This window comes from Gymnodraco acuticeps, unplaced genomic scaffold (genome assembly GCF_902827175.1).
Source record: "Gymnodraco acuticeps unplaced genomic scaffold, fGymAcu1.1, whole genome shotgun sequence".
Lineage (NCBI taxonomy): Eukaryota > Metazoa > Chordata > Actinopteri > Perciformes > Bathydraconidae > Gymnodraco > Gymnodraco acuticeps.
In genome coordinates this window covers 90,010-111,152 of record NW_022991492.1, presented here as the reverse complement: position 1 = coordinate 111,152, position 21,143 = coordinate 90,010, and the positions used below count along the sequence as shown (strand labels likewise).

Genomic DNA, 21,143 nt, shown 5'->3' with positions numbered 1-21,143 from the left:
CACCCAGCCATATGCTGTAGTATTGTAAAGTATTTAATGTATTTTAATCTAATATAATTGGGGCCTTCTCTATGCTGCTACCACTGCTTTTATCACTACTTATTTTATTCCTATTTCTTTAACTGCATTGAGAGAAGTCTATGACATTGTTTGTCCCTGAGAATGATGACAATAAGTATAATCTGATTCTGATATATGATGCATTTGTGATCACTACAATAATTTACTAAATAATTTACTAAATGTGAAGTATGTAGATGTTGCAGCCCTAGTTACCTAAATGTTTGATACGATTTATTTACAGGAACTATGGCAAATGCACAAATACCAGTGGGTGAGTCTATACCGTCTGTACGACAGAACACATGGGTTGCTCCTCATTATTAAAAAGCTCCAATATCCTGTAACCTTTTTAGAAATTCTAACTCTTATCACAGCGTTTTGTGACACACTCAAGGCTTTTATTGTCATTTGTACACAGCTACAGTGTAGTTATGACAATAAAAATCTTAGGTCACAGGATTTGCATTGTCATAACTACACTGTAGCTGTTCTGGTAAACTGTCCGACACCTCAGGAGGGGGAAGCAGGGGACCATCCAAGCTGTGTACAGTAAGGATGGGACGTTGTTGACCTCAACTGATGGAGTGTTAGGGCGTTGGAAGGAACACTTTGAGGAACTCCTGAACCCGACAACTCCGCCCTCTATGTTAGAGGCAGAGCTGGAGTATGACGGGGGATCAACACCAATCTCCCGGGGGGAGGTCACTGAGGTCGTCAAACAACTCCACAGTGGCAAAGCCCCGGAGGTGGATGAGATCCGCCCAGAAATGCTGAAGGCTCTGGGTGTTGAGGGACTGTCATGGTTGACATGTCTCATCAACGTTGCGTGGAAGTCGGAAACAGTACCGAAGGAGTGGCAGACCGGGGTGGTGGTTCCCCTTTTCAAAATGGGGGATCAGAGGGTGTGTGCCAATTACAGAGGCATCACACTACTCAGCCTCCCCGGGAAAGTTTACTCTAAGGTACTCGAAAGGAGGGTCAGGCCGATTGTCGAACCTCAGATTGAGGAGGAACAATGCGGATTCCGTCCTGGTCGTGGAACGACGGATCAGCTTTTTACTCTCGCAAGGATCCTGGAGGGGGCCTGGGAGTACGCTTATCCGGTCTACATGTGTTTTGTAGACTTGGAGAAGGTGTATGACCGAGTTCCCAGGGAGTTACTGTGGGAGGTGCTGCGGGAGTATGGGGTGAGGGGGTCTCTACTCAGGGCCATCCAATCTCTGTACGCCCAAAGCGAGAGCTGTGTCCGGGTCCTCGGCAGTAAGTCGGACCCATTTCCGGTGAGGGTTGGCCTCCGCCAGGGCTGCGCTTTGTCACCAATCCTGTTTGTAATATACATGGATCGGATTTCGAGGCGTAGTCATGGGGGAGGGGGTCTGCAGTTCGGTGGACTAAGGATTGCACCACTGCTTTTTGCAGATGATGTGGTTCTAATGGCTTCATCGGTCTGCGACCTTCAGCACTCACTGGATCGGTTCGCAACCAAGTGTGAAGCGGCTGGGATGAGGATCAGCACCTCCAAATCTGAGGCCATGGTTCTCAGCAGGAAACCGATGGACTGTCCACTCCAAGTAGGGAATGAGTCCTTACCCCAAGTGAAGGAGTTCAAGTATCTCGGGGTCTTGTTCTCGAGTGAGGGAACAATGGAGCGTGAGATGGGCCGGAGAATCGGAGCAGCGAGAGCGGTACTGCAGTCGCTTTACCGCACCGTTGTGACGAAAAGAGAGCTGAGCCAGAAGGCAAAGCTCTCTGTCTACCGGGCCATTTTCGTTCCTACCCTCACCTATGGTCATGAAGGATGGGTCATGACCGAAAGAACCAGATCGCGGATACAAGCGGCCGAGATGAGTTTTCTCCGCAGGGTGGCTGGTGTCTCCCTTAGGGATAAGGTGAGAAGTTCAGTCATCCGGGAGGGACTCGGAGTTGAACCGCTCCTCCTTCTCGTCGAAAGGAGCCAGTTGAGGTGGTTCGGGCACCTAGTAAGGATGCCACCTGGGCGCCTCCCTAGGGAGGTGTTCCAGGCACGTCCAGCTGGGAAGAGACCAAGGGGTAGACCTAGGACCAGGTGGAGGGATTATATCTCTTCGCTGGCCTGGGAGCGCCTTGGGATCCCCCAGTCAGAGCTGGTTGATGTCGCCAGGGAAAGGGAAGTTTGGGGCTCTCTGCTGGAACTGCTACCCCCGCGACCCGACCACGGATAAGCGGGAGAAGATGGATGGATGGATAGACACTGTAGCTATGTTGACAATAAAAGCCTTGAATCCTTGAAAAAAAAAGTGGTGAAAAGAGTTAGAATTTCTAAAAAAGTTACGGGATAATAGAGCTTTTTTATAATGAAGAGCAATCCATGTTGTCTGTTGTACTTCACTTCTCCTCCCTCCTGATGCTGTGCAGTGGTAGTCGGTTCGTTTGGAGACGGTCCGGTCCAGGTGTCCTGTCCTCAGTGCCGTCAGACGGTCCTCTCCCAGGTGCATCACTCCTCCGGGCTGCTCACCTACCTGCTCTGTGGAGGACTCTTCTTTTGTGGGTGAGAAGATAGATAGATAGATAGAGAGATGGATGGATGGATGGATAGATAGATAGAGAGATAGATGGATTCGGTCACATGACATAGAGGCTATTGAAAAGAAATGTGACTTTTAATTGAAGAAACGGTTTAATTTCCATAACAACATCCTGTGTACGTTACCAGGTGTAATTAATATTTCAGCAGCAGATGTGCATGTGATCATAACACACCGCTCCTCCGCTCCCTTCACTGGCTTCCGGTAACTGCTAGAATCCACTTCAAGACACTGGTAGCCTACTAGCGTCCATGACTAGCGTACTATAGTATGCTGCGAATGGATCTGGCCCTTCCTACATCCAGGACATGGTTAAACCATACACCCCAGCACGTGCACTCCGCTCTGCATCAGCCAAACGGCTCGCTGCACCCGCACTGCGAGGGGGACCCAAGTTCCCATCAGCAAAAACACGTGGGTTTGCTATCCTGGCTCCAAGATGGTGGATTGAGCTCCCCATTGACATCAGGACAGCAGATAGCTTACATATCTTCCGGGGGAGACTGAAAACTCATCTCTTTCGACTCCACTTCGAGCGATAGAATCACTAACAAAGCACTTATATACTAATAAAGGACTGGCTTACCTAAAGCCAGTTGAGTAGCACTTGAAATGTTTGGCTCTATGAAACCTGATGTACTTATATGATTCTGTTTTCTTCAAGGTTGTGTCTTCCTGGTCGAATGCACTTATTATAAGTCGCTTTGGATAAAAGCGTCAGCTAAATGTAATGTAATGATCAGAAGGAAACTGACTTGTGAAATTCATAAACAAGTAGTGATCATTTATCTGTTTTTGATTAATGAAAAAATAAGATGTTAGCAATGACTTATATCATGAATCCTGATATTCTCTTTTGTCCTCTCCAGCTTTGTTTTAGGTTGCTGTCTCATCCCGTTCTGTGTGGACCGGATGAAAGACGCAAAGCACACCTGTCCCACCTGCAAGGCTGTACTTGGCGTGTACAAACGCTTATAACTAATACTCGAGCTGTGCAACAATAAGACAAATAATCTGAAAAGTAAAGTTTTGATAGTAGAATCATAGTTTAAGGCACTAACACAAGGCTTTTTTGATTACTTATATCCAAATGATTCACTTATGATTAAATCATATTCAAATAAACTCACATGGAAAATATTGTTTGTTGCAACACAAACTGAAATGTCGGACTACTGACGTTTCCTCCTGAATGAAACACTGTCATACTCAGAAAATGTAATTATCCTGAGTATGACAGTAATAAAAGATAACACTATTATTCGTCTTGTTAGTGGCCGCCTTAGAAGGTTGGACTCGAGACACAGACTTTATTCATAATGACTTTGCAACTACATTTGTTGATGGTGTTGGTTTTCCTGCACAGATTAAAGCGTGTGACTCTTTGTGAAAATGTTTTCACTTCAAACCGTAATATTAATAAACTGTGACCAAGCAAGAGAAACTTTAATGATCCTGCAACAATGTAAAAATCAAGTTTTTATTATTATCGTAATCAAGGTAAGCCTGTCTACAGAACACAAAGTGCTATTTCTATATGATTTACAATGACTTAAATACATAATTTCACCTTCATTTTTTTAACCTTTCATTTGAACAATCATAACACCTGAAACACCAGGAGAAAAACACAAAAGTAGTAAATATATGAGCCTAAAAAGTGCATTTAACATTCAGAGCATGTACTTGCTGCTGACGAATAAACTCATTAAGGATACATTATTTACATTTACTGTTTGGTTATTGCACAGTCAAATCAGTACAATGTAGCATGTAGCTACCACTTTTTCTTCTATAACTATATATTCATTTTGCTCAATGACAAACATCAGCCATGTATTTTTTCATACAAGAGAAGCAATGAAGAGCGCGAAGAGGACGGAGAAGGTGACTCCAGCTTCTGCTCGGATGTGGGCTCCTGAAACAGACACACAAACTCACTTTAGACATCAGTAATACTGAAATCATTCATCAAATACCCAATATATCCAGCTTATGTTCAACTAAGATCAGAAATAAATGTAACTGTTGTTTCATGATGATGTGAAAGAGGATCTCTGGTAATGTTGCTAGATAGACAGACAAGACGGACAGACAGACAGACAGATGGATAGATGGACAGACAGACAGACAGACAGACAGACAGACAGACAGACAGACGGACAGACAGACGGACGGACAGACGGACAGACGGACAGACAGACGGACAGATGGATAGATAGACAGACAGACAGACAGACAGACAGACAGACAGACGGACGGACAGACGGACAGACAGACGGACAGATGGATAGATAGACAGATAGATAGACAGACAGACAGACAGACAGACAGACAGATGGATAGACAGACAGACAGACAGACAGACAGACAGACAGACAGACAGACAGACAGACAGACAGACAGACAGACAGACAGACATAGAGACAGACAGACAGACAGACAGACAGACAGACAGACAGACAGACATAGAGACAGACAGACAGACAGACAGACAGACAGACAGACAGACAGACATAGAGACAGACAGACAGACAGACAGACAGATAGACAGACACACAGACAGACAGACAGAGAGACAGACAGACAGACAGACAGACAGACAGAGAGACAGACAGACAGACAGACAGACAGACAGACAGACAGACAGACAGACAGACAGACAGACAGACAGACAGACAGACAGACAGACAGACAGACAGACAGACAGACAGACAGACAGAGAGGATCGATAGATAGATAGATAGATGGATTCACTTGCTAAATAGCTAATGTCTGCTAGCTAAATAGCACACTAGCCTAATTGAGTCTCTGTTAACTTGTTTTATAAATGTCAACACTGTCGACCTTTGTCTATCCTTCTGGAAGTGAGAGTTATTATAAAGTGTCAACATGAGCTTTAGTATGCTGTCCGACTGGCACATTTGTTTTGGTACCTTTGCTAGCTCCTCAAAGCAGGGCCATCTAAACCACAGGACACTACAGAGTTATCAAAAATCTTCTCAAATGCCCACAGATTTGAGGTCATTTTCATATGTCATCCCCACAGCACTAACAGAGGATGGATGTGGTACTTTAAAAGCCTCCGATCAACGCAGTGTAGCTGTGATTGATCCCAAATAAAAGAAGAACAAAGACATAAGCATTTATGAACCAGAATCGGGGAAAGGGGCAGGGCTGAATATGGTGGTAGGAACCATGTGACAGAATCAGAATCAGAAACAGGTTTATTACAGGTACAGGGATGCAAACACAGGTATGGTGAAAAAAGAGAGAACTATTCGAAGCAGAAAAAAAACAGCGTAAAATACCATCTGACAAAGGCCTGTGCTATAATGCTTCAATTAACTGCTATTCTTTATAATATACTCAGATCAATAGGAGACAGAGATGTTAAGTTATAAATCAAGGGTTTTTATTATTATTTACAGCAGGGGTGGGGAACCTTTTTCCTTTACATTTTTACAACATCCTCAAAAGGGCCGTACAAATGATTGAACTCAACCTCTGCTTAAAAATACTAAAATCACAGCCCATTAATTTGGCCTTTCTTTCATGTTGTGCAAAGAAAAAGCAACCTCTTAATCCAGATATCTTACCATGACTTGCGCATGCATTCACATGCACAGTTGTGGCATGACCACCAAAACAGAAAGATATGGACACAAGATGTGTGCAAATGTATTTAGTATTTTATCCATGTGAACATGATTTAAGTTGAGGGGGACCTAACCTCCTCTAAATATATTTAGAGGATGTTATTGAAGTTAAAAGCATCAATCTGGTGCACTTTGAGAGCAACATTAGGAGATCTATGGATACATCTCAACACCCATATGAAAATGATATTTTACAAATCACTCCTCTTTTAAACTCTATTCTTGTTGTTTTTAACAACTTTTTTGTTACTGTCATATAGTATTTTATACCTGTTTTTCATTTTAGTCTCTAATGTCTCATTAATAACTATAATGATCATATCAAGGTGTGCCTTAACCTCACTGAGCTGAGATTATTTGAGCCTCTGGTTGTAGAAAAGCTCTTTAAATTCGTTAGCATAGCTAGCTAACCAGATGCTAATAACAACAGATCGCCACTGTGCTTACAACTAAAGACACAGCCACGCAAACACTGCGGCATGTGTACGGTTCCTTGTGGGTACTGCAATATTTGAAGGGCTGGAGGGGCGTTCCGGTGCTCTCCGTCAGCACTCTAGTCTACACTCCTTTCAGACGAGACATAACCACGTTACGCTCGTGTTATGTTCAAGGAACCTGTTCTTGGCCAGGAAAAACAGGCACTCGCTTGTATAATTATTTTGCGTGTGAAGCGGCCCCCACCCCCAAAACGAAAACTCTTCGGTTCTCCACGAATTGCACAAGTCACCCAAATCAGCGTTTTAAAAAGCGGGAGGCGCCGAAAAGCGACTAATTTGCATCACTGCAGGTAGGTTGACGCGTACGAGGAATTTGACTTGACTATTACTACTACATGGTGGTGACTCACCTGTGGAGGTGCCATTTGTTGTGGTGGTGGTAGGAGCCTTGGTGGTGGTGGTGGTAGGAGACTTAGTGGTCACAGCTTTGGCAGTGGTTGGAGAGCCGGTGGTTGGAGAGCCGGTGGTTGGAGAGCCGGTGGTTGCAGAGCCGGTGGTTGGAGAGCCGGTGGTTGGAGAGCCGGTGGTTGCAGAGCCGGTGGTTGGAGAGCCGGTGGTTGGAGAGCCGGTGGTTGCAGAGCCGGTGGTTGGAGAGCCGGTGGTTGGAGAGCCGGTGGTTGGAGAGCCGGTGGTTGGAGAGCCGGTGGTTGGAGAGCCGGTGGTTGCAGAGCCGGTGGTTGGAGAGCCGGTGGTTGCAGAGCCGGTGGTCGGAGAGCCGGTGGTCGGAGAGCCGGTGGTCGGAGAGCCGGTGGTCGCAGAGCCGGTGGTCGGAGAGCCGGTGGTCGGAGAGCCGGTGGTCGGAGAGCCGGTGGTCGCAGAGCCGGTGGTCGGAGAGCCGGTGGTTGCAGAGCCGGTGGTTGGAGAGCCGGTAGTTGCAGAGCCGGTGGTTGGAGAGCCGGTGGTTGGAGAGCCGGTGGTTGCAGAGCCGGTGGTTGGAGAGCCGGTGGTTGGAGAGCCGGTGGTTGCAGAGCCGGTGGTTGGAGAGCCGGTGGTTGGAGAGCCGGTGGTTGCAGAGCCGGTGGTTGGAGAGCCGATGGTTGGAGAGCCGGTGGTTGCAGAGCCGGTGATTGGAGAGCCGGTGGTTGGAGAGCCGGTGGTTGGAGAGCCGGTAGTTGCAGAGCCGGTGGTTGGAGAGCCGATGGTTGGAGAGCCGGTGGTTGCAGAGCCGGTGATTGGAGAGCCGGTGGTTGGAGAGCCGGTGGTTGGAGAGCTGGCCCTGCCTCCCGTGAGCCCGACTTTCAGCGTGTCGAGGTCAGTCTGGAGCCTCTGGCTAATCCAGGTCTGTACTGACGTTTGGTTTTCATAGGACTTCAAATTTACCAAGTTGGTGCCGAGCAGACCTTTGACGTCATTAACAGTCAGGTCCTATGGAGAGCAGAGCAAAGATTTTTGTGTGAAAATTAACAAAAACACACAGAGCTAACTAAACATGCAGGTAGCATCAACCACTAAACAAGTAAATGTACTCAACTTCTTATACTGTAGTTAGGGTTTTTGTGGGGATGTATGAGGTACTAATCCATTGTCAGTGTATTTCACATTTGGACAGCTCCAGTTTGGAGCTGTCCAAACGTGTGTTCTCATTTATTGCATTCAGTTATTCTGAGAACAAGGGTTACACAAGTAACCTAAAGTTAATGCAAGACGTTGATATTTAAAATGGTTGGTTTGTATTTCTAAGCAAAGATTGAAATGCAGGATTATAACTTGTAGAGTAAAACTTCGCAAAGTTGTATTAATGCTTTGGGATTTGGATATTTATTCCACCTGCGTCCGGCTTTAGTGCTTTTTCTTTAGTATGGCTGGCGCCTCTTTAAGATCTCCCGGAAAAGGTCCACCTTTTAAAGACTTCTGCCTTCAAAGACCTTGCAACCCTTACTGCTCACTGCTTTTCCAAAAAAAACTATATTCAACACACATAATAACCAGGCTGCCCACGATACGATACTATCGCGATACTTAGGCCACGATACAATAGTATTGTGATTCTACGATATGCTAAGTATTGCGATACGATATATTGCTATATTGCAAATCACATGGGTCATATCCATGTCTGTCTTCCCTTCCTGGTTAAAAAATGTATTTGCAATATGAATAGTTTATGTAAATAATAATAATAAAAAGGAGATGTCATTGTTTTTGTTACTTTCATTGCAATTGTTTACATGTCTTAACGTAACTTCCTGTTTTATATACACATTCTTTCGGAGGGATAAGCTACAGTTTATATAATAAAATATCGATACTTGGCCTCCGTGTATCGATACAATATCACCAAGTATCGCGATACTATGATGTATCGATTATTTCCCCCACCCCTAATACACGCACACACATACCATGTATACATCACTTCAGGGGACATTACATTGACTTACATGCATTTCCTGGAGACTTATCCTAACCTTAACCATAACCAACACATGCCTAACACTTACCCTTAACCTTACCCTTACCCTAATCCTAAACCTAACCAAGTCTTCACCCTAAAATGAATGATTCCCCTCATGGGGACCTCCAATTTGTCCCCATAAGGGAGGCGAGTCCCCACACGTGACTATGTAAACAGATTTAGGTCCCCACAAGTATAGTAATGCCACACACACACACTCACACACTCACACACACACACACACACACACACACACACACACACACACACACACACACACACACACACCAGTATAACATTCTCGTCCAGTGCGGTGAAGGTAGCCATGTCCATGTTGATGTCGGAGGTCGACAGTCTTTTGACATAGGATAAATCCGCGCCTCCTGCAGGCCAGGACAGAAATAAACAGGATTAACTGTGTTCAAAATAAAGTTTTGCTGTATGGATGTGTGTGTGGGTCTTTTTGCTTACCCATGTAAGGTTTTATGAGCTGGTAGGTGGAAGTAGTGATACTTGTTGCGCGGGTGTTTGTGTCAAACGCTTCTTTGGCGATGGTGAACAGGGCTTTCTTTTTCTTCAAGGTGCAGGAGGACACCGTCAGGGCGTTGGCCTCTCTGCAGAGCAAGAGTAAGACACAGAGTAAGAGACGAAAATAGGCTCAAACTAAAAACATCTGTCTACAGGTGCTGGGTACAAACAAAATAAACAAGAGTACAATGGATTAAGTACACACATTTACATTATGAAATACATGAAAAAACTGTTATTTTATTTGGATTTATATTTCATGTTCTACTACAATCATCATCATTTGGTATCTCCTGGGTGGATGTTAATGCAAGAAGAAGCGGTTTTCTGAAATGTTTTACTTGAATCAAGCGGCAGTTTAAAACGTACAACACATTTACACACACACACACACACACACACACACACACACACACACACACACACACACACACACACACACACACACACACACACACACACACACACACACACACACACACACACACACACACACACACGATCCTTACTTGAGGCTTTGTGAGGAAATGTTCTGCAGGACGTCGACGTTGAGGAAGCAGAGGTTGGTTCCTCCGAGGCTGTTGAGCTCCGTGCGGCCCAGACTGTTCCCCTCAGTACTCAGATACTTAGAGACGATGGCCTTCGCCTGGTGACAACAGGAAACACTCATTCATCAGGACACACAAGCACATATTTGTACACATACAGTAGCAGTCAAAAGTTTGGACACACCTTCTCATTCGAAGGCTTTTATTTATTTTATTAATAATTTACCATTCCAGGGGACTACATCATGTAGATTGGCTAATGGTGACACAAGCCAATCGTTAGGACATCATAAAGTGGACAAAATCTGATCAGCTCATTTTCAGACAGGTTTTTATAGAAATGGATCAGGACAAAAAGAGAGAGAATCTTTTTTCCCTGACACTTTTTGCATAATAGGTCCCCTTTAATTAATTGTCTGCTCACCAGGCTCGAGTCCCAGTCCCCATTGTCCGAGTCCATCAGAGAGGAGAGAGTGTCGATCTGAGTGATGGTCCACATGTCGATGTTCTCCACTGTGGCAACGCGGGACGCCGGGCCCAAGAGCTGGACCTGCTCTTCTGGGATGTGAGAGCTGGAGTACGCCTTAAAATATGTGAGGATAAGAGTCAGTTTGTCTGTTTAAAGTTCTCTGTGGAGATTTATCTGTAAATTAACAGAGGGAAAGTGAAGATGAGACACCTATGAGAGGATGAGTCACTCAATGTATGTACAAAGAGTTTAAATGCAGATACATTGTTGAAAACGGAAAACAGAATCAGACTTTGAGGGTGGGAGCAGCTAAGATAAATGTCCCAAATAATGTAAAGAAAGTCCTGTGTAGTATTATCAAAGTGTCTTGTATCCATAAATGGACTTATGGAAACATAAGGACAAATATGTTTTACATTATTCCTATTCCATTTCCATATGGTACAAGAATAAGTGAACGCTTGCACACTCTTAAACAAATTGCTCTATGTTTGTTAAAAAACAACACCTTTGACAGACCACCAAACCAAAGAAGCAAATAACACAGAATATTTAAGAATGATTCAGTAATAACAATTCAGGACAAACACAAAACTAAAGAGACGTCCATAAAACGGATTATATATATATTAAAAAAATACTGAATGTGCACAAAACAAGTGATATTCATTAAGATAAATGTGAATAGGCCATCAAACGTCCTAGATTAGATTGCATTTCCCTGTGTGTAAATGTTTGCCGCTGACGTAGATAACATTTTTGATTTGCAAATAACGTTTTCTGGTACGTATAGGGAGGGAAGAAGTGTATACAATGTATACATATTTGAGGTATATAACTCCTTTAATAAACTGGACTTAAACAGCAGCAACAAGCCTGACCTCTTATTGATCAGACATTTACAAATAAATGTTTCCGTGACTCACCTCGTGCAGCTTGCTGACAACGATCTTGAGGTAATCCTCGTCGTCCACCTTCTCCGTGATGCCGTCCAGATTGTTTTTAACGGTGGAGGCGCTGAGGCAGCAGTTAAACTGAGTGATGTCGTCATAGTCGAAGGGGAACGTGCCATCGCTGATGATCACCTGATTGATCTCTCCTACAGTGCACTCAGCGCCTAAAACACAGGAAGATGAATGTTTAATACGGTGAATTCATGAAGAGATAATAGCGGATGAAGGAGGGAGACTCACCGACAGATCGCTTTGACTTATTCTTAATGGACTTTCTTATTTCTTTCTTCAGACTCTTCCTCTTCTTTCTGCTCACGCCGTTGCTTTTAAGAACCGTCAGGAAGTACTTCAAGAACGTCCGCTTTGTTTTCTGCTCGCAGGAACAAAACAAAACACAAAATGAAACTCAAGAAAATCTCAATCCATCACCAGGCAGGCGACATAATGGCACGATGTACTGTCAATCACTTACAATGCCTTATATGGTCTTTCCTCTTCGCACAAATCAAACTTATTATATATTGTTCTTCTATTTGCATGTATCCACGTGTTTGTTACTCACTTTATTAAAGAGGTCGTAGAAGCTGGAAGTCAGATACAGCGGTAACATCTCGAGGTCCTTCAGAGTCTGTAATGTCCATGTTGATGCAGCTCTGGTTAAAAATAAAGACATGTATTTTTATCAAACTGAAATTCAAACTTACATATTTAGCTTTCTTTAAATGTTTTATCTATTTTGACTTTTTTTTGGAGAAAGAAACAGCGAAAATGTTATTGTTGCTTGTAAGAAATAAAAAAGGTTTTCTAACAAGTTAACAAAATACTTGATAATAAATGTATTTTATTGTTGACGTACCCGTACTGAGTCTTCCCGCCCTGCAGCAGAGCTTCAACAGCGGCCGCCTGAGCGTCTGTGAGGTCCGGACAGTTGTTGAGTTTCTCCAGGATGGACGGGTCAGAGTTCTCGATGTACGACCCGTCCAGAACGCAGCACATGTTCCCCAGCACCGACACATTATCCTCCGTCAGACTCGTGTTGGTTATACCCTGAGAAGACAGAAGGGTTAGAAACAGACTGGAATACGGTTAGCTTTTCATTCAGACTGACATCAGTGTACAGTTTAAATCCGGGGTTCAGTATTTTTACATCAGATTATATTTAATATCATAAAAAGAGTCTTAATAGAGCACATTTTGAATTTCGATCGCTCACATCTTTACTCTGGAGTCCTGAACTCATTGTATTTCATTTGATTTGCCTTTATTGGAAAGATATAGGGATGGAAACGGAGTAAAGATAGAGAGGTATAACATGCAACAAAGGTCCTACAGCTGAAATCAAAACGGGGACATTGCGGTAAAGTTAAATACTAACCATTCAGCTAAAGTAAAAGTAAAAATAAAAGTTTACAGAGATAGGAAAGGTCAGTACAAATACATGTTTGCACGGGAAAAAGTGTCTTGGACAATGATTTTTATTAAAAAACATTAAGTGAATTGCATTAATATTATCACAATGACTGTATTGTACATGTAATGCATTTGCACTGACAAGACAACAAGAATCAAAACTAAATTGGCATCCTGATAGGTATTTCATTTGAACCTTTATATCGTCACTTAATCTCCTCCAATAAATTGATTCCGTTGTTTCAACACTTTTTAGAAAGAAAGACAGTTTAACTTTTGTTCAATAAGTTCTTTTAGTGTTGAACTTCGGGAACTTAAAGTGGGTATTATATGGGCATAGATATGTCTCATAATTATTTGTGTGAACATAAAAATAAGTTGTGTGTAAATATGGGATTTGTAAAACAACATCCACAAATGCAAAATATGTCTCAAAATTCTGTGTGTGTAAAAAGACGATCCACGAGCAGAGATTTGAGATCCGCGAGCGCATTTTTGGTCGACAAATACAAAATGGATTCACAAATGCCTGATTGAAAGGTGTAAATGTTAAAGAGATATTCACAGATCTTTTTTTTATTTGTGAAAATATTTAGCGTGTTTGCAGATCCGTTTTACATTTGCAAATGTACTTGTGAGTTTGCAAATCTTTTAAATGCATTTGTGGATGTTGTTTTACATTTACAAATCACATATTTACACACAAATTATTTTTATGTTCACACAAATAATTATGAGACATATCTATGCCCATAGTATTATATGTGATTTGTTGTTCGTGGACTCACCAGGCAGCTCCTCGCGTTAACAAACAGAGCGCTGCGTTTGTAGCTGAGGTCGGAGGAGAAGACGGAGAAGTCTGCGTCTGAAAGCTGCTGGAAATACGACTTGCACATGGCCTCTGGCACCAGAGAGTAACTGCACACAGACAGAGAGTCGGTCAATAACACACACTGCTCTGAAGATCTGTGGAATTAAGAGACAATCTATTTTTCAACCTAAATCCAGACTCACTCGTAGTACATCAGCATATCAGGAGGAAACAGGTCGAAGATGGTGGCGTTGGAGTCGTCTTTGATGTAGTTGTACATGCAGGTCAACTGTTGGTGAGCAGAATACACGTTTACATTATTTGGGATACATCTCCTACATAGTTGCACGCTACTGTGATTTGTAAATGTTAAGGTGAAAGTAAAAAAAAAAAAGACATAAAGGAGAAGAAACGGCCTTAAAAATGGTTGAGAAATAAGCACTTATTTTTCTAAATAAATAAGAATCTGAAACATATCTTAAAGGCACTCAAAGACTTTAATTTAAGTACATTTCAAATCACTACCTTTTGCCAAATGAAGTTACTGATTGAAAACACTGATGACACACACAAACACACAAACACACACACACACACACACACACACACACACACACACCACACACACACACACACACACTCTCACCTGAGTCTCCACCAGTGTGACCTTTCTCTTTCCTTTCCTCCGACAGGCTTTGATCAGCTTCTTGATCTGCACCTTCTTAAAAGTCCTCACTCCGGTGCACGTGAAGCCTTGCAGCACAGAGGACGACAAGCTACACACACATAAAGACACACACACGTTATTCTCGATATACAGTATACACAATTATACGTACACACACACTATACACTATTACTGAGGCCAAGATTAAGATATTATCTGTTCGTGGAAAAAAAACAATTTTGCTAGTAATGTTATTCATCTGTATCTTCATTTGTTGTGTGCATATATTTGTGTGTGGGGTGATGGGGAAAAGGGGGCCAAAGCAGAAGGAACAGACATGATTTAAAGGGCACCTGATTATTCACACAATATTATTATATTTGTTTAATTAACATTATGAATATTACATTTTTATAGATTTGTTTAAATATCCAGGTTATCTTTAATACCCATTTATCACGCAACCAACCCTAATTCCATCCCATATGCTGAACTTTTCCTGACTCTTACGTTATTTAAAACATCCTTAAAACTCACTTGTTTGCACTTCCCAGCTCCGTGGTTGCAGATTCCACAGCTATAACTCCAAAGAACAGCTCGGCCTGAAAGAATAAACACATCATGTGACGTGAGGACTTACACAACAGTGTGTGTTTAGTTCAAATGTGTGTTTAGTGTTGAATCCCCTCACCTGCTGCCGTTTCCACTTCTTCTTGTTGAGCGTGGTGAGGACGCTTCTGTCGCCTGAGAGGCCGAGCAGCAGAGCTCGAGGGATCTCTCGGGCCAACTCATCCGGAACATTCTGAATGATCATTTCACTGTTGGTGTTCACTGATATGATCTGTGGGAGGATGGGAGAAGGACGTCTGTATTTAAGTATTTACCTATTAGACAGGTTAAACCACTGGAGGTTTCCAAGAACAGGATTTTGAGGAGGTTACTCCTGAACAGGCTTCACAACCATTGTCTAAGACCAAATCCAAAAACATTTCAATGACTTTTTAAGGACCCATAACTCAACTTTCCTCAAACATACAACCCATACGTACACAGATGAAACGCTATACTTAGAACCCCAACCTTTTTGTATCTCTAATAGCTTGTAATGATTACATTTAAATCAAATACTTCAAACTTCATGCATAACCCATACAATCTTGTCTGATTGTTATTACCAGTATTGTCTTAATATCATTGAATAACGATATAAACAAATGTGCGGATGTTAGACTGAAAAACAATTGGTGTAGCTTCATAAAGGTCTTTCTCTTACACTGTATACACGTTACATATTTTTCAATGTTCATACGATCATTCTCCAAGGACTTTTCCAAATGTAATGACTTTTACAGGCCGGGGAAATTGTATATCTTATAAATTAGTCCAATAAGTCATGACTTGAACTTTGGTGTGTCGTCTTAATTTGTAGCAACAGTACGTTTCCATTGATGTTTGAAACTGTCCTTTAAACTACAGCTAAAATGCTTAATTTTGAATATTTTATGAAACATATAAATACAGTCCTGTCACAGACAAATGAAGCTGTCATACCTGAGTCACAAAGGTCTGCTGGACGATGGATGAAGCGGTGGTGATGTGTTGCAGGAACGAGGGATCTTTGGACGCAGTGAGCAGCTGGGAGCCGCTGATGCTGCCGAACGTTTTCGAAGGAATTCCCACGACGAGAGAACCGAGCATGAGCAGCGACGACGAGCTGTTGATCTGATGGGTGATAAATAAGTTAAAGACACAGATGAGCAGAGATGGCAACAGCACACACTTCCTTTCCTCAAGTAGAAGTACAGATACTCGTGTTTAAAAATACTCTGGTCAAAGTAGAAGTACTGACTAAACTTCTTTACTCAAGTAAAAGTAAAGAGGCTTTGAAATGTACTTCAGTAAAAAGTACCCATAACTAGCAGCTGTTTTAAAGAGTACCTGACCTCCCTTTATATTAATATAACAATAATGTCATTGTTAGCTAATGAATGTTTCCATGCCGACCAACGGCAACATGACAACGTTTTCATTGGTCCCTCTTCTTTAGCGAAGACCAGGGGCCTCATGTATAACGCCGTGCGTAGGATTCACGTGGGAAGGTTGCTTACGTAGTAGAAATCCGAAAAATAGGTCCATACATTTTCCGCCACTTCCCGATTCACCAAACATTGCGTACCGGCAAGGAAAGTGCGTATGTCACTTCCTACGCCGGTTTCCCTTTATAAATCACAACCGACTCGAAAAGTACAGGTATTTGTGTTAAAAATGTAAGAAGTAGAAAGTACAGGTATTTGTGTAAGTACTGATACCAGAACAATTTACTTAAGTACAGTAACAAAGTATTTGTACTCCACTACTTCCCACCTCTGCAGATGAGATGTCTAAACTCTGACTCATGTGATCACAGACATCAAATCTGAACTCTACGGAGAGCAGCTACCTTCATGGCCCCCGTGGAGATCAGAGACATGATGATGGCTTTGGCCTGGCCCTCGTTCCAGCCCGTCACCGCGCTGAGGGTGGTGAGCGCCGCCAACAGGTCTGCAGGTTTTATTTTGCTGAGCTGCCCGACGGACAGGCTGTTGCTCTCGTTCCCGAGGACAGAAATAGCTGTGGCGTCGATGTCGTCGCCGAAGTTACTCGCCAAAGCTGCAGAAACCTACAGGGAAAGTAAAGAGTAAAGGTGAGCAGTGTTCATTTTTTTAGCACAAAGGCTTGTTTTTTGAGCAGTTCCCGATTAAAGTTAATAATTTGACTCCTTCTATATATATTCACCCAAGAAACCAATGCATTACTTTTCAACAATGAGGACGTTCACTGGGAAGACACTAACATTCGTACTATCCTCCTGAAATAAGCAGGGTAAAATGCTGCTGCAGCAAAAAGGACATGATCACTCACCAAAAATGAAAAACAACATGCATTGAAATTGGATAATGTACGTAAGAATTATTAATTGGTAAAAAAAAGTAAGTGAACTCAGAAATTACTGAGTTTATAGGTTTTTTTATGGGTTGTTGGTTTGATATCTGCGCATGTGGTTACAATATAAAATATGTAATATGTCAGCAAATAGTTGTAATTTGAAAGATAGAAAATAGTTCCTTCATGACTAGACTGAGTATTTCAAGATTTCTGAGTATTTTATTTGGGGAGGGGGGGGGGTTTGAGTACCGCAAGCAAAGTGCCATCTAGTTTCATCATAGTCGAGCAAATGAAAACATCTCTACTGCTAGCAACTCCTACAGCTCTGTAATTGGGGATGAACCGTCCATTTAAACTTTACTGGAGGGATAATACTATTATCCAAAAATGTTTCCTAGTTTGGGGTTTTTGTATTTTCTCACTCTGTCACTTTTTTGTGCCCTGAATGTAATTTGTATTTTGTCCTTTAAATACTGGTAGTTAAATCTCACAGTAAAAAAGCTTCTGCTAATATTTCCACACGTGTGTGTGTGTGTGTGTGTGTGTGTGTGTGTGTGTGTGTGTGTGTGTGTGTGTGTGTATTACCTGTGGGTCCAGGTCTGTGCAGAGTGTGGTCAGGTTGTGCAGCACGATGATACTCTCTCCTGCCGTCAGCTGGAGGAAGGCTGTGCCCGGAGCGACACAGCGACACACCAGAGGAAGACTGCAGAGAGAGAGGAAGAATAATAATCCTTTTAAAACAGATAATATAGTTCATGTACGCAGAGGTGGAATATAACCAAGCACATTTACTTAAGTACCATTTTAAGGTACTTAAATATGTTCATTTAATGCTGTTTTTTACTTCAAATCAAATACTTTTTGGAGGCCAATATTGTACTTTTTACTTCACTACATTTACTTTTAGTTACATTACAGATTCAGATCATTCGCTAATACAAAATATGAATAAACTAATAAATAAACATTTCGTCAAAAATGGTAGGTTAAGATATCTAGTAACATTATAGAGAGTAATTAAATTCATTAATGCGCCGTCAATAATCATAATCCATTATTTCATATGTGTCTAAAAGAGGCCATTACACATAACAAGTTATTTTATTTATAGTGCTTTAAGTATATTTTGATGTCAATCCTTTTATTTTAATAACAGTTTTGAAAGAGGACTTTTATTTGTAAAGGAGTATTTTAACAATTTTGTGTTGCTATAGGTCTAAGAACTTCTTCCACTACCACATGTTTTAATTTGTAATTATGTGTGAGGGCCTTCTGGGTCTTTCGACTCACTGTAAGGGGTTGAAGTTGCCGTCCTGTAGGTAGATGAGCTCGGTGTAGTAGTCGGTGAGGTTTTGAGGTAAAGCAGAGTGGTTCAGGAGGGCGATGTTCAGAGGGTTCACTGTGAACACCTGCAGGACCTGAAGAGACAAGACATTGCTCAAAACACTGGAGAGGTGGTCTGTACAGCATCAATCCAAATAAGTGAACAAACGTGAGCTGTAGTTTAAGATTCCTAAAGTACCTCTGTAGATCCAAACGTCAGAAGGTCCTCCAGAGTGAGGAAGGGCATGAAGGGGCCGATGTACTCCGCAAACCAGGCCGTGGAGTTTAGCTCTGGATCGTTGGTGTTGTAACACCTTGGGACCGTCGCTGTAATGATAAATGATACAGCTTTACATGGAGGATACAAACAGGCAACCAGGGAGATAATGAAGAACAAATAAAAACAGAAATAAAGCGATGTACGTTGAGACTTTTTCAAGCGTTGTTCTCTTTTTGTGTTTCATTTAAAATCTGTGCATCAAAAAAACATTACCATATTAATTTGAAAATACTGATATTGTTGCATTGCACATTTTTTTAGGACCAAGTTGATGAAGAGGATATACAATTAGGCAAAACTGTCAAGTAAGAAGCTCAGTTGACAACACTGAAATCTGACCTGAGGTGGAGACAGTATTTAATTAAATAGAGGTATCAAAGTGTAGAAACACTTCAATTAAAACTCTACATAAAAATGTACGTGCTCATAAGTACTAATTTTACACAATGCCATATCAATATACTTTGATTTCATTTATGAATGCATTATTTGCTAATTTCTTCAATATTGCAGCTGGTAAAAGAGAATATTTAGTTTTTTTGCAATACATATATCAACACCGGGAAGCCTTTAAAAAATCAGAAAAGAAAAAAGAAAAAAATCAGTAATGACTTATCTTAACTTTTTATAATTAATTTGAATAAATATTAATATGTTTGGGTCATTATTTTGAATCCTAATCTTGGAGTAGCTATAGTTATCCCAGAAATGTAGTGGATTAAAAAGTACAGTATTTGTCTCTGGACTGTAGTAGAGTAGAAGTACAAAGATACATGACATGGAAATACTCAAGAGAAGTACATGTACCTCAAAAAGAGTTCAGTACTTGTGTTAATTTCGTCAGCTATTTTTTTATTTAGTTTTAGTCTTAGTCCTTTGTTAAATTTCCTTTTTAGTTTTAGTCATATTTAGTCACCTTCATCCTGTTTTTATTTAGTCAAGTTTTAGTCGACTAAAAGTCTGAGCATTTTAGTCATATTTTAGTCAAAGAAAAGTGTTGAGTCTTTTTTAGTCATCAGATTATATAGAACATTTCAGTCAAACTAGTCTAGCCAAAACCAATGATTTGTCATTTTAGCATATATAAATAAATAGGATTATATCTTGTCCTTATTTGATGAAAAACACAGGTTGAATGATTAAGAAAGCAGCTTTGCAGCGAGTATCTGCTCAGGTTTGTGGTGTTTTTACCAGCTGTGTTATGGCCACATTGCTTCCCTTCTGATGAAACAATGCATTTGCTTTTTTTCTCTGCCTCATTGTAGCGAAAATGGGCCCAAATATCACATCGTTTCTTTCTCCCAAGCAGTGGTGGCTTTAGACTTTTTCGTTGTCAGTAATTTTGACGGACAGGATCGTAACATTTCCGTCATAATCCATTATTACCCGTCGAGTGCACAATTTATCACTCACTCGCGCTGACGGGGTATTCGGTTAACGCGAGTGCGACCACTGCTCCCAAGCCCTGTTGTTGCCATTTTATCTTCTGTTAAATAAGGTTAGTTAGACCATGAGTTAGATCCGAGTCTTCCTGACAGTTCACATTGTGCCGCTGCCCGGTGTAATTCAAATCTACCGCCGCGCGCAGCACGGACACACAGCTGCTGCCCTGCCGCAGCACCGGAAATGGAACTGCTGGGAGAAAAACTGACTATCAGAGATGTAACGTTATCTTTGATAATATTTCGTCACCTCATTTTTCGTCAACGAAAGTAAAGAGAGATTTTGGCATAGTTTTTATTTAGTAAACTACATTTTCGTCTCGTCACTTTTCGTCAACGATATTGCATGATGATTTCGTTGCAGTTATTGTTTACTGCCGTCGGTGCCGTCTCGTCATCGTCTCGTTTTCGTCATGGAAAAAAAGGTCGTTGACGAACATATTTCGTCATAGTTTTAGTCAACGAAATTAACACTATCAGTACTTGAGTAAATGTACTCCACTGAGACTGACCTGAGGTGAGGTAACTCCGGATGGTGGTGAACACATCCCTCCTCATGAAGTCAGCAGCCGTGTAGTTGTGTTCTCCAAGAACTGAAACACTGAAAAA

The 21,143-nt window shown here is 41.7% G+C and overlaps 2 protein-coding genes across 2 annotated transcripts in view; one reads left to right on the top strand and one right to left on the bottom strand.

Annotated features, from left to right (window-relative positions):
• The first annotated feature begins 316 nt into the window (after window positions 1–316).
• Window positions 317–3,636, top strand: LOC117533129 (lipopolysaccharide-induced tumor necrosis factor-alpha factor-like). The gene is made up of 3 exons (XM_034196766.1): window positions 317–418; window positions 2,481–2,590; window positions 3,497–3,636. Exons 1-3 carry the CDS (start codon window positions 317–319, stop codon window positions 3,603–3,605), a joined length of 321 nt encoding a protein of 106 aa, XP_034052657.1. The 3' UTR covers window positions 3,606–3,636.
• Window positions 3,637–4,091: 455 nt separating this feature from the next.
• Window positions 4,092–21,143, bottom strand: part of LOC117533124 — a 52,082-nt gene continuing 35,030 nt past the window's right edge. Inside the window, exons 45-65 of the mRNA XM_034196763.1 lie at window positions 21,047–21,135; window positions 19,012–19,139; window positions 18,780–18,907; window positions 18,075–18,192; window positions 17,005–17,223; window positions 16,116–16,286; window positions 15,256–15,405; window positions 15,102–15,166; window positions 14,544–14,673; window positions 14,101–14,186; window positions 13,875–14,004; window positions 12,533–12,723; window positions 12,239–12,329; window positions 11,917–12,046; window positions 11,650–11,840; window positions 10,679–10,837; window positions 10,216–10,352; window positions 9,650–9,792; window positions 9,467–9,561; window positions 7,134–8,148; window positions 4,092–4,545 (exon numbers count right to left, since the gene is read on the bottom strand). Of these exons, the coding sequence (XP_034052654.1) occupies window positions 4,472–4,545; window positions 7,134–8,148; window positions 9,467–9,561; window positions 9,650–9,792; window positions 10,216–10,352; window positions 10,679–10,837; window positions 11,650–11,840; window positions 11,917–12,046; window positions 12,239–12,329; window positions 12,533–12,723; window positions 13,875–14,004; window positions 14,101–14,186; window positions 14,544–14,673; window positions 15,102–15,166; window positions 15,256–15,405; window positions 16,116–16,286; window positions 17,005–17,223; window positions 18,075–18,192; window positions 18,780–18,907; window positions 19,012–19,139; window positions 21,047–21,135 (3,640 nt within the window). The 3' untranslated portion in view covers window positions 4,092–4,471. The remainder of the gene's footprint in view (window positions 4,546–7,133; window positions 8,149–9,466; window positions 9,562–9,649; window positions 9,793–10,215; window positions 10,353–10,678; window positions 10,838–11,649; window positions 11,841–11,916; window positions 12,047–12,238; window positions 12,330–12,532; window positions 12,724–13,874; window positions 14,005–14,100; window positions 14,187–14,543; window positions 14,674–15,101; window positions 15,167–15,255; window positions 15,406–16,115; window positions 16,287–17,004; window positions 17,224–18,074; window positions 18,193–18,779; window positions 18,908–19,011; window positions 19,140–21,046; window positions 21,136–21,143) is intronic.